Here is a 15,465-nt window from a genome sequence, read left to right on the forward strand (position 1 = left end):
AGAATCACTGCACAACCTCACAAGGCTAAAATCAAGGTGTCAGCAGGGCTGTGCTCCTTTAGGGAGTCTCAGGGGGGTGGAGGGAGGAATCCATGTCCTCGCCTTTTCCACCTTCTAGGGTCCCCGACACACACCTTGTCTCACACCCCCTTTCTCCATCTTCAAGGCCAGCAACGTTCCATCTCTCTGACCATTCATCCACAGTCATGTCTCCTTTTGGTCACACATAAGAAAATGTCTGTTTTTATGGATCCAGGTGATGACCCATGGGCCCACACCAATAACCCTGGGTCATCTCCCCATTTTAAGGTCCCTGACTTCACTACATCTTCAAAGTCCTTCTTGCTATGCAAGATGACACAGTCACTGGTTTCCGGGATTAGGATGGGACCGTCTTTGGCTGGCTGTTCTCCTGCCACACTCAACGTGTCCAAAATACAAGCCATCATCTTCTCCTCCATCCCTCCCCTACCCTGCTCTTCGTCCAAGGTCCCATTTCCATCAATGGTACTTCTGTGTACCCAATGGCCTGAATTATAAAGTCTGGCCTCACCCTTCGCCATTCTTTCTTGCTTTTCATCTCCTGTTAGTGCTGAAGTCCTGCCAGTTCTCATTCTGGAAATCTTACCCCCCAACCCCGTCCTCTGTATGTACCATCTCCTTACAGGTACATACAGATCCATCCGATAACTTCACACTTGCCTATTCTCAGATATTCTGAAGACATCCTGTCTCCAAAGAGTTGCCATCTTTCCAAATCTTTCTTCCACAATATCACTAGAGCAGTCTTTCTCAAATACACATCTCATCATATCGCTTCTCAGCTTAGAACGCATTTACAGCCTCCTACATTTTACAGAATAAAGTTCAATTTTCAACACATAAGGCCCTTTATAATCTGGCCCCAAACAAACATACCTGCCTGATTGCCAACACAACACACAACAGCTCAGCCAACTGAGCAGAGGGAAAGTCCCTCAATTCTTCATTTTCTTTCATATTCTGTGATTTGCCTGAGCTGTTCCTTCTGTTTAAAATGCCCTACACACTCCCTCTGCTTGTAGAACTACTCATCCTCAGGACCAGACTCAAACAGTACCCTGCCTGCGGTGCTTTCCCTTTTACTCTTATTTCTATGGTGACTTAGCCCTCCACAAACTTGCTGGAGTACACGTTTTAGAACCAGACAGCCCTGGGTTCAAATCCCCACCCAACCACTTAGCAGTTTGACTCATGGCTAATTGTTTTTCTCTCTGAGTCGTGGATCCCTTATCTGCATCCACCCCATAGAACGCTTATGAGACTGAAATAAGATAATGTAAAGCACCCATCACAGTCCCAAAGTTAGTACTCAATAAAAGGCAACTGTTGTCATTCACATATTTACTCTTCCCTCCATGATATATTTATGTATCTGTCTCCATTAGGAGACCACGAGGCTCTTGAGGAAATAGAAAGCCACGTTGAAAGGGCCATGGCATATGCTGCTTTCCTTACACTTAGCACAGCTCCTAGCATTCAACCAATAGTCATCAATGGATCATAGATAGATGGATGAAGGGATAAGCGACTGCCTGTAGAAATGAGCAAAACAAGTCTTCTGGCAACCCATGGGCTTAGGGAAACATCTTAGAGAGTCTGAGGCATTTCTTTCTCACCTTTTACCTGGCAATCTTTTGCTCCAGAGGCGAGCTTGTTCTTATATACATCCATGCAGGTGATGGTCCCCTGATGGCCATTGAAGATGCGTATACAAGCCCCACTTTTCAGATCCCAGTACCTGCAGGAATCAGACCACAAAAAAGAGATGTTTTTGAGACTTTCTGAGGACCCAAGGGTTCAACAGCATAGAGTTCCTTTAGGTTGATAGGTAGTTGGAAGGCATCAGAGTTTCATGATTAAGCTCAGAGTCCAAGGCTTGGATTTGAATCCCACTTGCAGCATTTCTTAGGTGTAACTTTAATAAAGCTACTGAACTTCAGTGAAAACTTCATTTCCTCCTTGATTCAATGGAAATGATAATAAAAATAATTATCTCACAGGTTTATGAAGAATTAAATACAGTAATGCAGAAATTGTCAACTAGGGGTGACATCCACTCCCAGGGGACATGTGACAATGTCTGGAGACATGTTTGGTTGTCACAAGCTGGGCTTCCCGGGTGGCTCAAATGGTAAAGAATCTGCCTGCAATGTGGGAGACCCAGGTTTGATCCCTGGGTCAGGAAGATCCCCTGGAGAAGGGAATGGCTTAATTCCATGGACAGAGGAGCCTGGCGGGCTACAGTCCATGGGATTGCAAAGAGTCAGACGCAACTGAGTGACTAACACTTTTACTTTTCATCAGATGTAAGGGTCCCTAGAACAATCACCAGGCTCAGAATCCACAACACTGATTCAGTGGTAGAGCTGATCTTCAAACAAGAACAACAGAACAATTGACACAGGCCACTTGGATTCAGACTATTTTATGTGCATTTCTAAAGCATATCTAGGGCTTCCCAGGTGACTCTGTGGTAAAGAATCCACCTGCCATGCAGGAGACCTGGGTTCCATCCCTGGGTTGAGAAGATCCCCTGGAGGAAGAAATGGCAATCCACTCCAGTATTCTTGCCTGGAGAATCCCATGGACAGAGGAACCTGGTGGGCTACAGTTCTTGGGGTCACAAAGAGTCAGACATGACCTAGCAACTAAACACACACACACACAAAGCATATCTAAGAGATATATAGGAAACATGTATGAGTCACACTATTTTTTAATATACAAACCTGCCTCAGATCTCTCAACCATCATTCATACTGACTTTGTGACAGGACAAAGTATAATGTCAAGAGACTGGGCTCTGGAGCCAGGCTGCCTGAGGTCCACTCACATATCCATCACTCACTGGCTGTGTGATCTCAAATAAGTTACTGAATCACCTGCTATCTCAGTTTCCTCATTTGTAAATTGGGGATAATAATGGTACTTATCCCATAGAGTTATTAGGAGACTTGGCACATAATAAACTATAAGTAAATGTTTCTTTTGATTGGGGGGGGGCGGGCGTTGTCAGACTTTTCCTTCTAATATTCCTAAAGGTCCAATGGCCTTTATCTGTTCATCAGAGCCTCCTATGCATACATAGTTGACTTTAACAAGGTCCCAGTGGTCTGGAAAAAAAGCATGTTTTGAATTTCTACTTCCTAGCAGCATGGTTAACCATATGCCCAGGTTGTTTTCATAATTTATGCAGAAAAGGTATTTGATAAACGCTTTTAGAAAAATAGGAATGGGGACTTCCCTAGTTGTCCAGTGGCTAAGACTCCATGCTCCCAATACAGGGGGATTGGGTTCAATCCCTAGTCAGGGAACTAGGTCCACATGCTGCAACTAAAGATCCTACAAGCAGCAATGAAGATTCTGCATGCTGCAACTAAGACCATTGTAGCCAACTAAATAAGCAAATATTTTAAAATTTGTAAATGGATGTTTATAGCCACTTACTCATAACAGACAAAATGTAGACGCAACCAAGATGTCCTTCAGTAGATGAAGGAATAAATAAACTGTGGTCCATCTGGACAGTGGAATATTATTCAATGTAAGTAAAAAATGAGCTATCCAGACATGAAAAGACATGGAGGAGCCTTAAATATATATGACTAAGTGAAAGAAGATCCGAAAAAGCTACACACTATATGATTTCAACTACATGACATTTTGGAAAAGGCAAAACTACAGAGCCAGTAGAAAGATTAATGGTTGTCAGGGATTGGGAGAAGCATGAATAGGTAAAGAACAGAGGATTTTTAGGGCAGTGAAAATACTTTGTATGATACTATAATGATGGATATGTGTCATTATATATTTGTCCAAATGCATACAATGTACACCACCAAGTGTGAACCCTAAGTTAAACTGTTGACTTTAGGTAATTGCATGCATGCTCAGTCTCTCAGTTGCGTCCAACTCTTTGTGACCCCACAGACTGTAGCCCACCAGGCTCCTCTGACCAAGGGATTCTCCAGGCAAGAATACTGGAGTGGGTTGTCATTTCCTCCTCCAGGGGATCTTTCCAAGCCAGGGATCGAACTCCTATCTCCTGTATCTCCTGCACTGCAGGAGGATTCTTTACCCACTGAGCCATCAGGAAAGCACAGATTACGATGTGTCAAAGCAGGGTCATCAGTTGTAACACATGTTCCACTCTGATGGGGAATCTTGAGGACAAGAGAATATATTCGTGTGCAGGTGCAGAAGGTATATTGGAAAACTTTGTGTCTTCTGTCAATTTTGCTGTGAATCTGAAACTGCTCTATAAAAATTGTCTTTTTTAAAAAGGTAGTTTTGATATAAGAATAGAAAAACAAGCCAACAACACTGTTTTATTTTTGAAAGTTGCTGAGAGTGAATCTTGAAAGTTCTCATCACAAGAAAAAAAATGTCACTCTGTGCTGTGATGGATATAACTAAATTCACTGGGGTAATTATTTTGCAATATATGCATATATCAAGTCATTATATTATACACCTAATATATTGTATGTCAATTCTACCTCAATAAAAATTTTTTTAAACTTTGTATGTCAATTATACCTCAACAAAAAAATTTTTTTAATTCATACACATGGGTATCAGGAAACACATACAGGAATGTCTATGGCAGTAATCTTTGAAAGAATAAAGAGCTAACAACAATGCAAATATCCACCAACAGAAGAGTAAATAAATGAGTTATGATGATGTATTCATCCAATAAAATACTATATCTCAGTGAAAATAAGTTAACTACTGCTATCTATATCATAAAGATGAATCTCAAAATTAGTGTAAGAATCAAGTACATGTGAATTTTTAAAATATAACTACATTTATGTTGAGTTCAAGAAAGGACAAAGGTAGTGAATATATCTGGAGATACATAAATAGGTAGCAAAACTATAAAGAAATTTAAGTATAAAATTTATACTGATCAGAAGGAAGAAAGAAAAAATAAGAGAAAGGCACACAATGAGATTTGGGGAAAGGAGTGCGTCAAGGCTGTGTATTGTCACCCTGTTTATTTAACTTATACGCAGAGTACATCATGAGAAACGCTAGGCTGGAAGAAGCACAAGCTGGAATCAAGATTGCCGGGAGAAATATCAATAACCTCAGATATGCAGATGACACCATCCTTATGGCAGAGAGTGAAGAGGAACTAAAAAGCCTCTTCATGAAAGTGAAAGAGGAGAGTGAAAAAGTTGGCTTAAAGCTCAACATTCAGAAAACGAAGATCATGGCATCTGGTCCCATCACTTCATGGGAAATAGATACGGAAACAGTGGAAACAGTGTCAGACTTTATTTTTGGGGGCTCCAAAATTACTGCAGATGGTGACTGCAGCCATGAAATTAAAAGACGCTTACTCCTTGGAAGGAAAGTTATGACCAACCTAGATAGCATATTCAAAAGCAGAGACATTACTTTGCCAACAAAGTCCGTCTAGTCAAGGCTATGGTTTTTCCAGTAGTCATGTATGGATGCAAGAGTTGGACTGTGAAGAAAGCTGAGTGCCAAAGAATTGATGCTTTTGAACTGTGGTGTTGGAGAAGACTCTTGAGAGTCCCTTGGACTGCAAGGAGATCCAACCAGTCCATTCTAAAGGAGATCAGTCCTGGGTGTTCTTTGGAAGGACTGATGCTAAAGCTGAAACTCCAATACTTTGGCTACCTCATGTGAAGAGTTGACTCACTGGAAAAGACTCTGAGGCTGGGAGGAATTGGGGGCAGGAGGAGAAGGGGACGACAGAGGATGAGATGATTGGATGGCATCACCGACTTGATGGACATGAGTTTGGGTGAACTCCAGGAGTTGGTGATGGACAGGGAGGCCTGGCGTGCTGCAATTCATGGGGTCGCAAAGAGTCGGACACGACTGAGTGACTGAACTGAACTATATGCCTTACTTCTTGACCTGAGTAATGAGCACATGAGTGTTTATTATATTGTTTTAAAATATTTGTATATATACACTTTTATCACTATTTGGCTTCCATACCAGGTTTCACACCCACAAAAAAACTACTTTCCCCTGAAGGAATCTGTAAAAAGAAATATAAATTTTGCTTTCATCTAAGAATACTAAAGAAAATACTTTCCGATTCGTAGCCTTCAGCTAGAAAATAAATCTAATAATTACTATAAATCTATCTTACTCAAAGTTTAAACAATATACAAATTTTTGGTTTTTATCTTGCCAAAAAAAAGTGTGGGTTATTCTAGAAGTCAGCATCATTTAGGATAACTTTTGCATAAATGTGAAAAAACGTAAAAGCACATATGCTTTTTCCACAAGCTGTGTTTAAGCCTGGGCAAGGTGAGGACCACAACTTTCTTGGACCACTTACCTGATACTCAGGTCATAACTCCCACTCAGGAGAAAGTTTTCTTCTTCACACAAGAAGAGGGCCCGGACACTTCCAGCATGGCCTCGAAACCTGATGGGTATCTCCTTTACACGTATGATGTCCAGAAGCTGGATCTTTCGATTGGATGACACAGCTAACAAATCTCCCCCAGAATAGTGGATGATTCTGTTTCGGTCCCACCTGAGTTGCCAGGAAAAAGACGCACCATGAGAGAAGAGAACCATGGAACTACTTAGTACAGTGCCTTTCACCTATAGCAAATGCCATCATGGAAGATCCATCCAGCAAGGATGTAGCAGAAGGCAAGACCTAGTGTTAATAAGCCCTGATGGATCCCTACCTCACACTGTAACAAAAATGCATTTCAATTAGATTTAAAACCTAAACACAAAAGGCACAACTATTTTAACAATTTCTGCTAATGTATAATAAATCCCCAGGACAGAGAACAGAGTATGCAGCATTTTCTGCTTTATTTGATCATGGAAACCTTTTTTCACAGAAAACCTCAGAAGAACACAGCTGGGAAGCCCTATACCCACTGCATATCCCCCTGCTGTCATTGTTTCCCTTAATCAATATCCAGTGAGCATACTACATTAGGGGCAAAGTCTTGTGCTAATAGGTGCTCATGGGAAATACAAAGACAAGTAAGATATGGATGGGCCCTGCCCTCAATCAGTATGAAATCCAACAAAATAGGGTGAGTTGAATTAATTTTCCAATCATAAGATTATTAGCAAATAGATAAAATATGAGCAGGATGACCAAAAATTTTATTGTCCAAACTGAGATTTTTTTTATCATGAAAGGGGACACTATTATTAATTACTCGAGGACCACAGAGTAAAGCAGGGTTGTTTGGATAAACAGGGATGGACAGTCACTCTAAATACGAGGAGCAATTCCTGACATGTTTGCCCTCATTCCATTTGTCGTATCTAGAGTTCAACCTGTCATTCTCTCTGCTAAAGAGCACGTATCACCATACTGCTCATAAACACTCAGCTCTGCCTTTTCCCATCTGTTCTGTCCTCCCCCTATTTGACTGGTCAAGATGCAGTTTGTTAGTAAGGTTCACAGCCAAAAATAGAATAAAAGATGTCCTTCACAAAACTTTTTGAATAAAGAGTGAAGTCCTAGATCTAAAATATGTCAGGAAGTTGACATTATGAAAGGATCTTCTTCTGGCATATTCAAATGATGTCACGCTACATAGTTACCATTTTCATATTTAACATGAAAAGACACAGTACTTTGCTAGAGTGGGTTACCAAAATATGTATAGCATAGCTCCATTTATATTTAAAACATGTATTTTTACATGCCAAGAAAAAATTCTACGATAGACATCAATATTAATGGTAGTTATCTCTATGTGACAAGATTATAGAAGAGATTTCTTTTTCTCTATACATTTTCTGGCATTTAGTGGATATTTTTTCCAATGAGGATATATTACTTCTAAAATAAGAATTAAACAGTAAAGATAGTTTTAAAAGATTTTAGGCATGTGAATTGTGCAAAAGGTTGCTGGTCAGTGTACCCAAAATTTGTAAGGGCAGAGTGTCCTCCACCCACATCTGTTTGTTGTTTAGTCGCTAAGTCATGTCCAACTCTTTTGCAACCCCATGGACTGTAGCCTGCCAGGCTCCTCTGTCCATGGGATTTCCTAGGCATGGATGGTGGAGTGGGTTGCCAGTTCCTCCCCCAGGGGGTGTTTTCCACCCAGGGATCGAAACCATGTCCCCTGCATTGACAGGCAGATTCCTTTACCACTTAGCCACCAGGGAAGCCCACCCTCTACTGAGAATGGTGCAAAAATCAAGCACCAAGTCTCCAGATGGGTTTGGGGCTGGAGTTTCAGGTGAAGAAGGATTGCTTTTCCAATGAGTGAGGGTCATGGGAATCCTTAGATGCTTGCGTGGATAGTCCAGGGGCCCTGGGCCCTAGATTCTGAGCCTAGTACCTACGTGTCAGAGAGGATGCGGATGTTGTAAGAGCCACAGAAGACATTCCTCTCCTCCATCTGCACCTGCTGAGTCTCCTGGTTCTGGTATGCAGTCCACAGGTTGTAGTCATTCTAACAAGGCAACACCCGCAGTCAAAGGACAGTGGCAACCTGACCCAGAGTCCCAGGCATGCACCTTGGGATTCCCCCTGGCAAGGGTGCAGGGGTCCGAGGCCTTCTCCTCTTCAGGCCATGGCTACTGCTACGTGGTGATGGGGAGGGCGCCAACCAGTGAGAAAAGGAACCCCTGAGTGTGAAAATACTGAGTCGAGGGTCCTGATTCCTCTTCCACCTCTGATTCTGTGAACGTCCGGTGCTGCTGATAACACAACTTTTTTAAACTGAGCTCAGGACCAAGATGCATGCAAAATAAAGTCACTGGTGCCCTTTGACTGACCATTTCATGGAACCCAGGGTTTTATGTTCATATTGTGTACATGTGACAGTACAGAGCATACTTGTGGGAACTCGAAATCACAATGAAATCGCTGTGAAATCACAAGTGAAATCACTGCTGCACGCTCTGGGCCTTGTGTGTCCAGGTCTTTACACATCAGCAACCCTCATCTCCTCACAGCTGCATCACACAGCATGTCACCTGCCCCACCAAGTATTCTCATCATTTCACAGATGAGACAGCTGAGCCTCAGAGAGGGTAGCCTCAGAGAGGCCCTGCCCCCACGTCCTTCCCCATCCCCAGCCACAGACTTCTGCGGCCATGAAATGCAGGGACAGCCCAGTGATGGGGACACCCAGTGATCCTGACTTTGCTGCTGGCTCTGAGTTGCCCACTAGACGCTTGGCGTCATGGACATAGGACCTGATGTGGGAGACTCAGTCAGGAAGCACTCCAAGAAGACACCCAAACGAGCCCTCACTTAACAGATGAGGAAGATAAGGCTTAAGGAGAGGAAATCACTTGCTTAAGGAGAGGAAATCACTTGCTTACAGACACACAGCACAGGACCCTGGCCTCCTTCTTAGGGTACGTCACCTCCCATACCCCATATCCATATGCTCTATCCCATATCCTCCATACCCCACATCCATAATATGCTCTATCCTGTACCCTCTGATGTCTGACATCCTTATGTGAGGTCTGAGCCTGGACTTAGGCCTTCCGTGGCCAGTAAGAAAGGACACCCTACAGTCACTTACCCCAGATGCCATCAGAACCCACCTTCGTTCTCAGTTTCCACTTCTGATTTTTCACACGAAGGCGCTTCCCATCATCCGTCATTTTCGGAATTGGGATAATAACCTTGTTGGCGTAATTAGGGTCTATTCCCCTGGTGTAGGACCCCTGAGGGAAATAACAGAAAACAGTTATTCTTTGTCCTTACACTCCAAGAGAAAACTAAAAACTAGTTCTTGGTAGGGTCTGAAAGACGGACAAGCGCTGGCCCAGGAAGGCCTGGGCCTGGAGAGTTGGGCCAGTGGTATGGGCAGACTGGCTTGAGGAGGGTAATGACATCAAACATCCAGGGAGGACCAGCAAGAATGGCGGGTGGCATGGCTGATTCATGTCAATGTACGGGAAAAACCACTACAATATTGTAAGGTAATTAGCCTCCAATTAAAATAAATTAATTAATTAAAAAAAAAAGAACAGTGGGTGGTCCCCAGCCTCCAACATGTGGCCTGTCTCAGGGCCTCCTCATCTGTCTCCTGTCCCCTTCCTCTGCTGGGAAAAAACCAAACTACCAGGAACCCCTGATTTAGGGTCAGGCTTCAGGCAAGAGACAGAACTGTAAATGCCAGAGGTGGTTACTATCCAGGGAATAGTGCATCATAACCTAAAAATATACTTTGTGGCCTTGTAAACATCCATGTATGTGAGGCTCTCTTATGGCACAAGCTCTGGTAAGGCTCCCTGGGGAAAGCTCACAGCTCCGCGGGGCGTGGGGAAGGCTCTGCCTCTCTCTGCCTGCGGGGCTTCTAGACGGGGTGCTCCCTTCTAGAGAGTCAGTGGTGATCAGGAGTCTGGATATGAGGGCAGTGAGGAAGCAGCCCACATGGAGCTGGAGGCCAGCTTGGGGGCCACCACAGACGGGAAGGCTTGGCAGAAAGGAGGCTGGTCTGACTGTCCCTCCCAGACAGGCCGTACCTGCAGGAAGGTGATCTGGTGCTGGATGAAGGAGTGCATGGACAGGTCGGCCTTGACCTGCTGTGCCAGCACCGCCCAGTGCTGGCTCACAAAGCTACACCTGTTCAAGGTGCTCCTATCCAGCAAACCTGGAAGAACAAGAGGTGGGCCTGGGAACCTCCCACCTGGGCCACAAGGAGGGAGAGGGGGTGCTTGAGAAACCCCCCAACAGGCCCCACATACTTAGAATATACTTGGAGAGGTGGATGGGCAGCTGGCGGATGAAGTCGCGGTACCTGCTGACCCCAGAGGACAGTTCTCTGACAGTGTCCAGCTCCAACAGCACATCAGTGGCCGGGGCCAAGCCTGATTTGGACACACTGGCTTTTTCAGAAAATAGCCTGTTCATCTCGGAAATACACTGGAGCGAACTCTTCCACTGTACTTCTAGAGGGAAACCGGGGAAGGGGGCACAACTGGGGCATCTTTGGAATGAGTCCAAGCCCACCCAGGGACATGTGCTTTCTCTGAGCACCTTTGGGCTTCCCTGCTGGCTCAGCCAGTAAGGAATCTGCCTGCAATGCAGGAGATCCATGTCCAGTCCCTTGGCCAGGAAGATCCCCTGGAGAAGAAAATGTCAACCCACTCTGGTATTCTTGCCTGGGAAATCCAATGGACAGAGGAGTCTGGTGGGCCACAGCTCATGTGTGTATGTGCTTGGTTGTTCAATAGGGTCCGACTCTATGCAGGGCTGCAAAAAAGTCAGACATGACTTGGCAACTAAACTACCACCACCACCAGGCCCAGAGCAAGTCCTTGCCAAAAGCTCCCCCACCAAAACAGAGCTCATCAGAGTCTACCCTGAGGCCACTGAGCTTTGGTCATTTCTTCTGCCAAGGTGCAAATACAATTTCCCCTAACCAAGCATACAAGCAGTTTTCAGCATTCCCAGCTCAAGGTGACATCTGCAGCATGAAAACTGCCCTGCTGGTGAAAAGGCATGGTGTCCAGAGTTCTCTTTAAAGGATCCCAACAAGAAAAGGTCTCAGACAATTTCAAAAGAGAGGGGTGGATGAAATGAGATGGACAAGATGGTGACGATTATTGAGCCTGGAAGACAGTTACACGGATGACGATTACACTGTTCTACCTCCTTGGAACAGACCCTGATGCCAGGAAAGATGGAAGGCAGGAGGAGAAGGGGGAAACAGAGGATGAGATGGTTGGATGGCATCATCGACTCGATGGACAGGAGTTTAAGCAAGCTCCAGGAACAGGGGGAGGAGAGAGGAAGGAGCCTGGCATGCTGCAGTCCATGAGGACACAAAGAATCAGACACGACTTAGTAACTGAACAACAAAAACAAACCTATTTTTTGAAACTTCAAATTTTCCGTATAAAAAGCATTTTAGAATCTATGCTTTGTGTTTCCTATATTTCCATGTATGTGTTTTGATTCAAAAACCAACTGAGGACAGGCTTAAGGTCAGAGCCCAATTCCCTACTGCTCTTATTTCCACCTCAAGACTGAATCCAGGGACAGCCCTGGTGGCCCAGTGGTAAAGATCGCACTCCCAGTCCGGGAGCCTGGGTTTAATCCCTGGTCAGGGAACTAGGTCCCTCATGCCACAACTAAAGATCCCACATGCCACAACTAAGACCTCACAGAGCCAAACAAATAAATAAAGACTGAATCCAGTGCTGCAAAAATAGCTCCAGGTTGGTTGGATCCTGGAGGTGCCCCTCCCCTTCCCTGTACCAGAGGTCGGGGGGGCTAGACCAAGGGATACAACCTGGTGCAGAGGGAGACTTAGGATCACACTGACTGATTTTCATCCTTGTTTCTCACCTCACTAGTGAGCATGTGCATGCTCGGTCGCTCACTTGTGCCCGATTCTGTGACCCCCTGGATTAGCCCACCAGGCTCCTCTGTCCATGGGATTCTCCTGGCAAGAAGACTGTAGCGGGTTGCCATTTTCCTCCTCCAGGGGATCTTCCCGACTCAGAGATCAAACCTGCATCACCTGTGTCTCCTGCATTGTAGCCAGATTCTTTACCAGCTGAGCCATTGGAGAAGCCCACTTAACAGACGTGGGATTAAATGAGGGAATAAACACCAGAGTGCCCAGCCCACTTTGTAGACAACAAATGAGTGTGAGTTGCCCACATCTGTCCTCCTCAGATTCCATCACCTGCCAGCCCCTCCAGGTCCACAGGGACCCCTCCCCTTGGGCCTTCCTGCCACCAGCGGACTTACCAGCAGTGGCTGCTCCCCGATGCACAAGGTCATGCAAGCTTGCTTTTCCTGTAGCTTTGGACAATGGGAAGGTTGTGTGCCTGGTTCTGGCTGCCCAGCAGACTTGTGAGGTGTCACACGAGTGTGTGTGGCCTTTCTCAGGGATGAAAAACATGTTGGTAAAGTCTGGGTCAGTCCCTGAAGAACAAAAGACCAAGACGAGTGGCCCTTGAAACAGGTGCATGGAGAGGAAGTGCTGAAGAAAAGTGGCTTTTGGTCTACCGGTTTCTTTTAAATCTACACAAAACAGCGGAGAAGGCCCTGGCACCCCACTCCAGTACTCTTACCTGGAGAGTCCCATGGACAGAGGAGCCTGGTGGGCTGCAGTCCATGGGGTCGCCAAGAGTCGGACATGACTGAGCGACTTCACTTTCACTTTTCACTTTCATGCATTGGAGAAGGAAATGGCAACCCACTCCAGTGTTCTTGCCTGGAGAATCCCAGGGACGGCGGAGCCTGGCGGGCTGCCGTCTATGGGATCGCACAGAGTCGGACACGACTGAAGCGACTTAGCAGCAGTAGCAGCAGCACACAAAACATACCAAGCCACTCATGTCTGTTTTTATTTAGGGGTCTCTGAGTTTCTACACAAAAGTCACAGAAAGCCTCTGTTAGCCTTTGCCACCCTGCCTCCACTGCAAACCTCATCAGTTCTCTATATATGCAAGGATAGATAGAGACTGAGAGAGAAGGAAGGAGGAAAAGAGAGAGAAAAAGAGGCAGGAGTTGAAAGAGGGATTGCTTTTTTGAAGCACTTACTTAATTTTCTTCGGTGATATGAATAAATGCCCTTGAGTCAAATTAGAAAATTTCATTTTTAATAGAGAAGCTCCCCTAGGAGAGGGAGACCTGTAAATACAAGGAGATGATTCCTACGGTGGAGGAGGACCTCAGAGCAGGGCACGTGTGTGGGCAGATCTGCTTCCCTGTCTGAAGGGCAGCCTTGCCCATGGGAGATGCTTAGGATGGGAGGCCTGGTTTTTACCCCCCAACTGGATGACCACAACCAAGTCACTCAGATTCGCTGAACTTCAACATCATTAACCACAAAATAAAGGCGCTGGACTGGTCAATCTCTAACCTAACTGACCGGATTCTCTAACTTTCTCCACCACTTCTTCATTCCATATAATTATTCTTTTACTTCCTGGACACACCAAAGAAAGCAAGTGCCTTTATCAGGTTCTAATAGCCCTCTTCGTGCATGCTCAGCCTCTTCAGCCACGTCCGACTCTTTGTGACCCCAGGGACTATAGCCCACATCTGTTCATGGGGTTCTCCAGGCAAGAATACTGGAATAGGTTGCTATTTCCTCCTCCAGGGGATCTTCCCAACCCAGGAATTTTTACCCACTGAGCCACCTGGGAAGCCCCTAATAGTCCCCTGCTGCTGCTGCTAAGTCGCTTCAGTCGTGTCCGACTCTGTGCAACTCCATAGACAGCAGCCGACAAGGCTCCCCTGTCCCTGGGATTCTCCAGGCAAAAACACTGGAGCTAGTTGCCATTTCCTTCTCCGATGCGTGAAAGTGAAGTTGCTCAGTCGTGTCCAACTCCTAGCGACCCCATGGACTGCAGCCTACCAGGCTCCTCCGCCCATGGGATTTTCCAGGCAAGAGTACTGGAGTGGGGTGCCATTGCCTTTTCCGTCTTGAAATTCTATGAGTCTGCAAACAGGACCACACTCCAGGTCTCATGGACAGCAGGAATCCCCCACTCTCAAGAGCTCGACCTCTGAATCTCTCCATTTCTTGCCCCCTTCCAACCTTCTCCCATGCCACTAAACCTCTGCTTGCCTTTCTAGACAGCCCCCTGCAACCCCAGTCCCTTGCCTCCTTTCTGGCTGCTTTTGCTGCCCTAGTCCAGCTGGCCAACACCTTCTCACCAACAGACTGGACCACTGGCTCCCAAAATGAGGTTCACGGACCAATATCAGCATCTCCTAGCAACATGTTAGCAGTGCAGACTCATCACCCACATCATACCTGCTAGGTCAGGAGCTCTGGGGAAGGACCACAGCCACCTGGGTGTCAATAAGCCTTCCAAGTGATTCTGATACAACAATAATGGAGAACTCCTATCCCAGCCTTATTCAGTCCTTTCATGCCTCCAGAAGACTCTTGAGAAGTTCCTTGGACAGCCAGATCAAACCAGTCAATCCTAGAGGAAGTCAACCCTGAATATTCATTGGAAGGACTGATGCTCCTTGAAGCTGAAGCTCCAATATTTTGGCCACCTAATGTGAAGATCAGATCCACTAGAGAAGACCCTGTTGCTGGGAAAGACTGAAGGCAAGGGGCTGGGAGTGGCAGAGGATGAGATGGTTAGATAGCACCATTGGCTCAAGGGATATGAATTTGAGCCAACTCTGGGAGATAGTCGGAGAAGGCAATGGCACCCCACTCCAGTACTCTTGCTTGGAAAATCCCATGGATGGAGGAGCCTGTTAGGCTGCAATCCATGGGGTCACTAAGAGTCGGACACGACTGAGCGACTTCACTTTCACTTTTCACTTTCTTGCATTGGTGAAGGAAATGGCAACCCACTCCAGTGTTCTTGCCTGGAGAATCCCAGGGACGGGGGAGCCTGGTGGGCTGCCGTCTATGGGGTCACACAGAGTCAGACACAACTGAAGTGACTTAACATAGCATAGCTGGGAGATAGTGGAGGACAGAGGAGCCT

The 15,465-nt window shown here is 45.7% G+C and overlaps 1 protein-coding gene across 5 annotated transcripts in view; it reads right to left on the reverse strand.

Annotated features, from left to right (window-relative positions):
- FBXW10B (F-box and WD repeat domain containing 10B) overlaps positions 1–15,465 on the reverse strand; it is a 33,391-nt gene that overhangs the window by 13,014 nt on the left and 4,912 nt on the right. For 4 of the 5 annotated variants that reach the window (XM_061391134.1, XM_061391132.1, XM_061391133.1 and 1 more), the window contains exons 2-8: positions 12,749–12,925; positions 10,735–10,938; positions 10,513–10,640; positions 9,586–9,708; positions 8,368–8,477; positions 6,374–6,574; positions 1,659–1,780 (exon numbers count right to left, since the gene is read on the reverse strand). In XM_061391134.1, the coding sequence (XP_061247118.1) occupies positions 1,659–1,780; positions 6,374–6,574; positions 8,368–8,477; positions 9,586–9,708; positions 10,513–10,640; positions 10,735–10,938; positions 12,749–12,925 (1,065 nt within the window). The remainder of the gene's footprint in view (positions 1–1,658; positions 1,781–6,373; positions 6,575–8,367; positions 8,478–9,585; positions 9,709–10,512; positions 10,641–10,734; positions 10,939–12,748; positions 12,926–15,465) is intronic. The other variant, XM_061391135.1, reaches the window with a different exon arrangement.

This window comes from Bos javanicus, chromosome 19 (assembly GCF_032452875.1).
Source record: "Bos javanicus breed banteng chromosome 19, ARS-OSU_banteng_1.0, whole genome shotgun sequence".
NCBI lineage: Eukaryota > Metazoa > Chordata > Mammalia > Artiodactyla > Bovidae > Bos > Bos javanicus.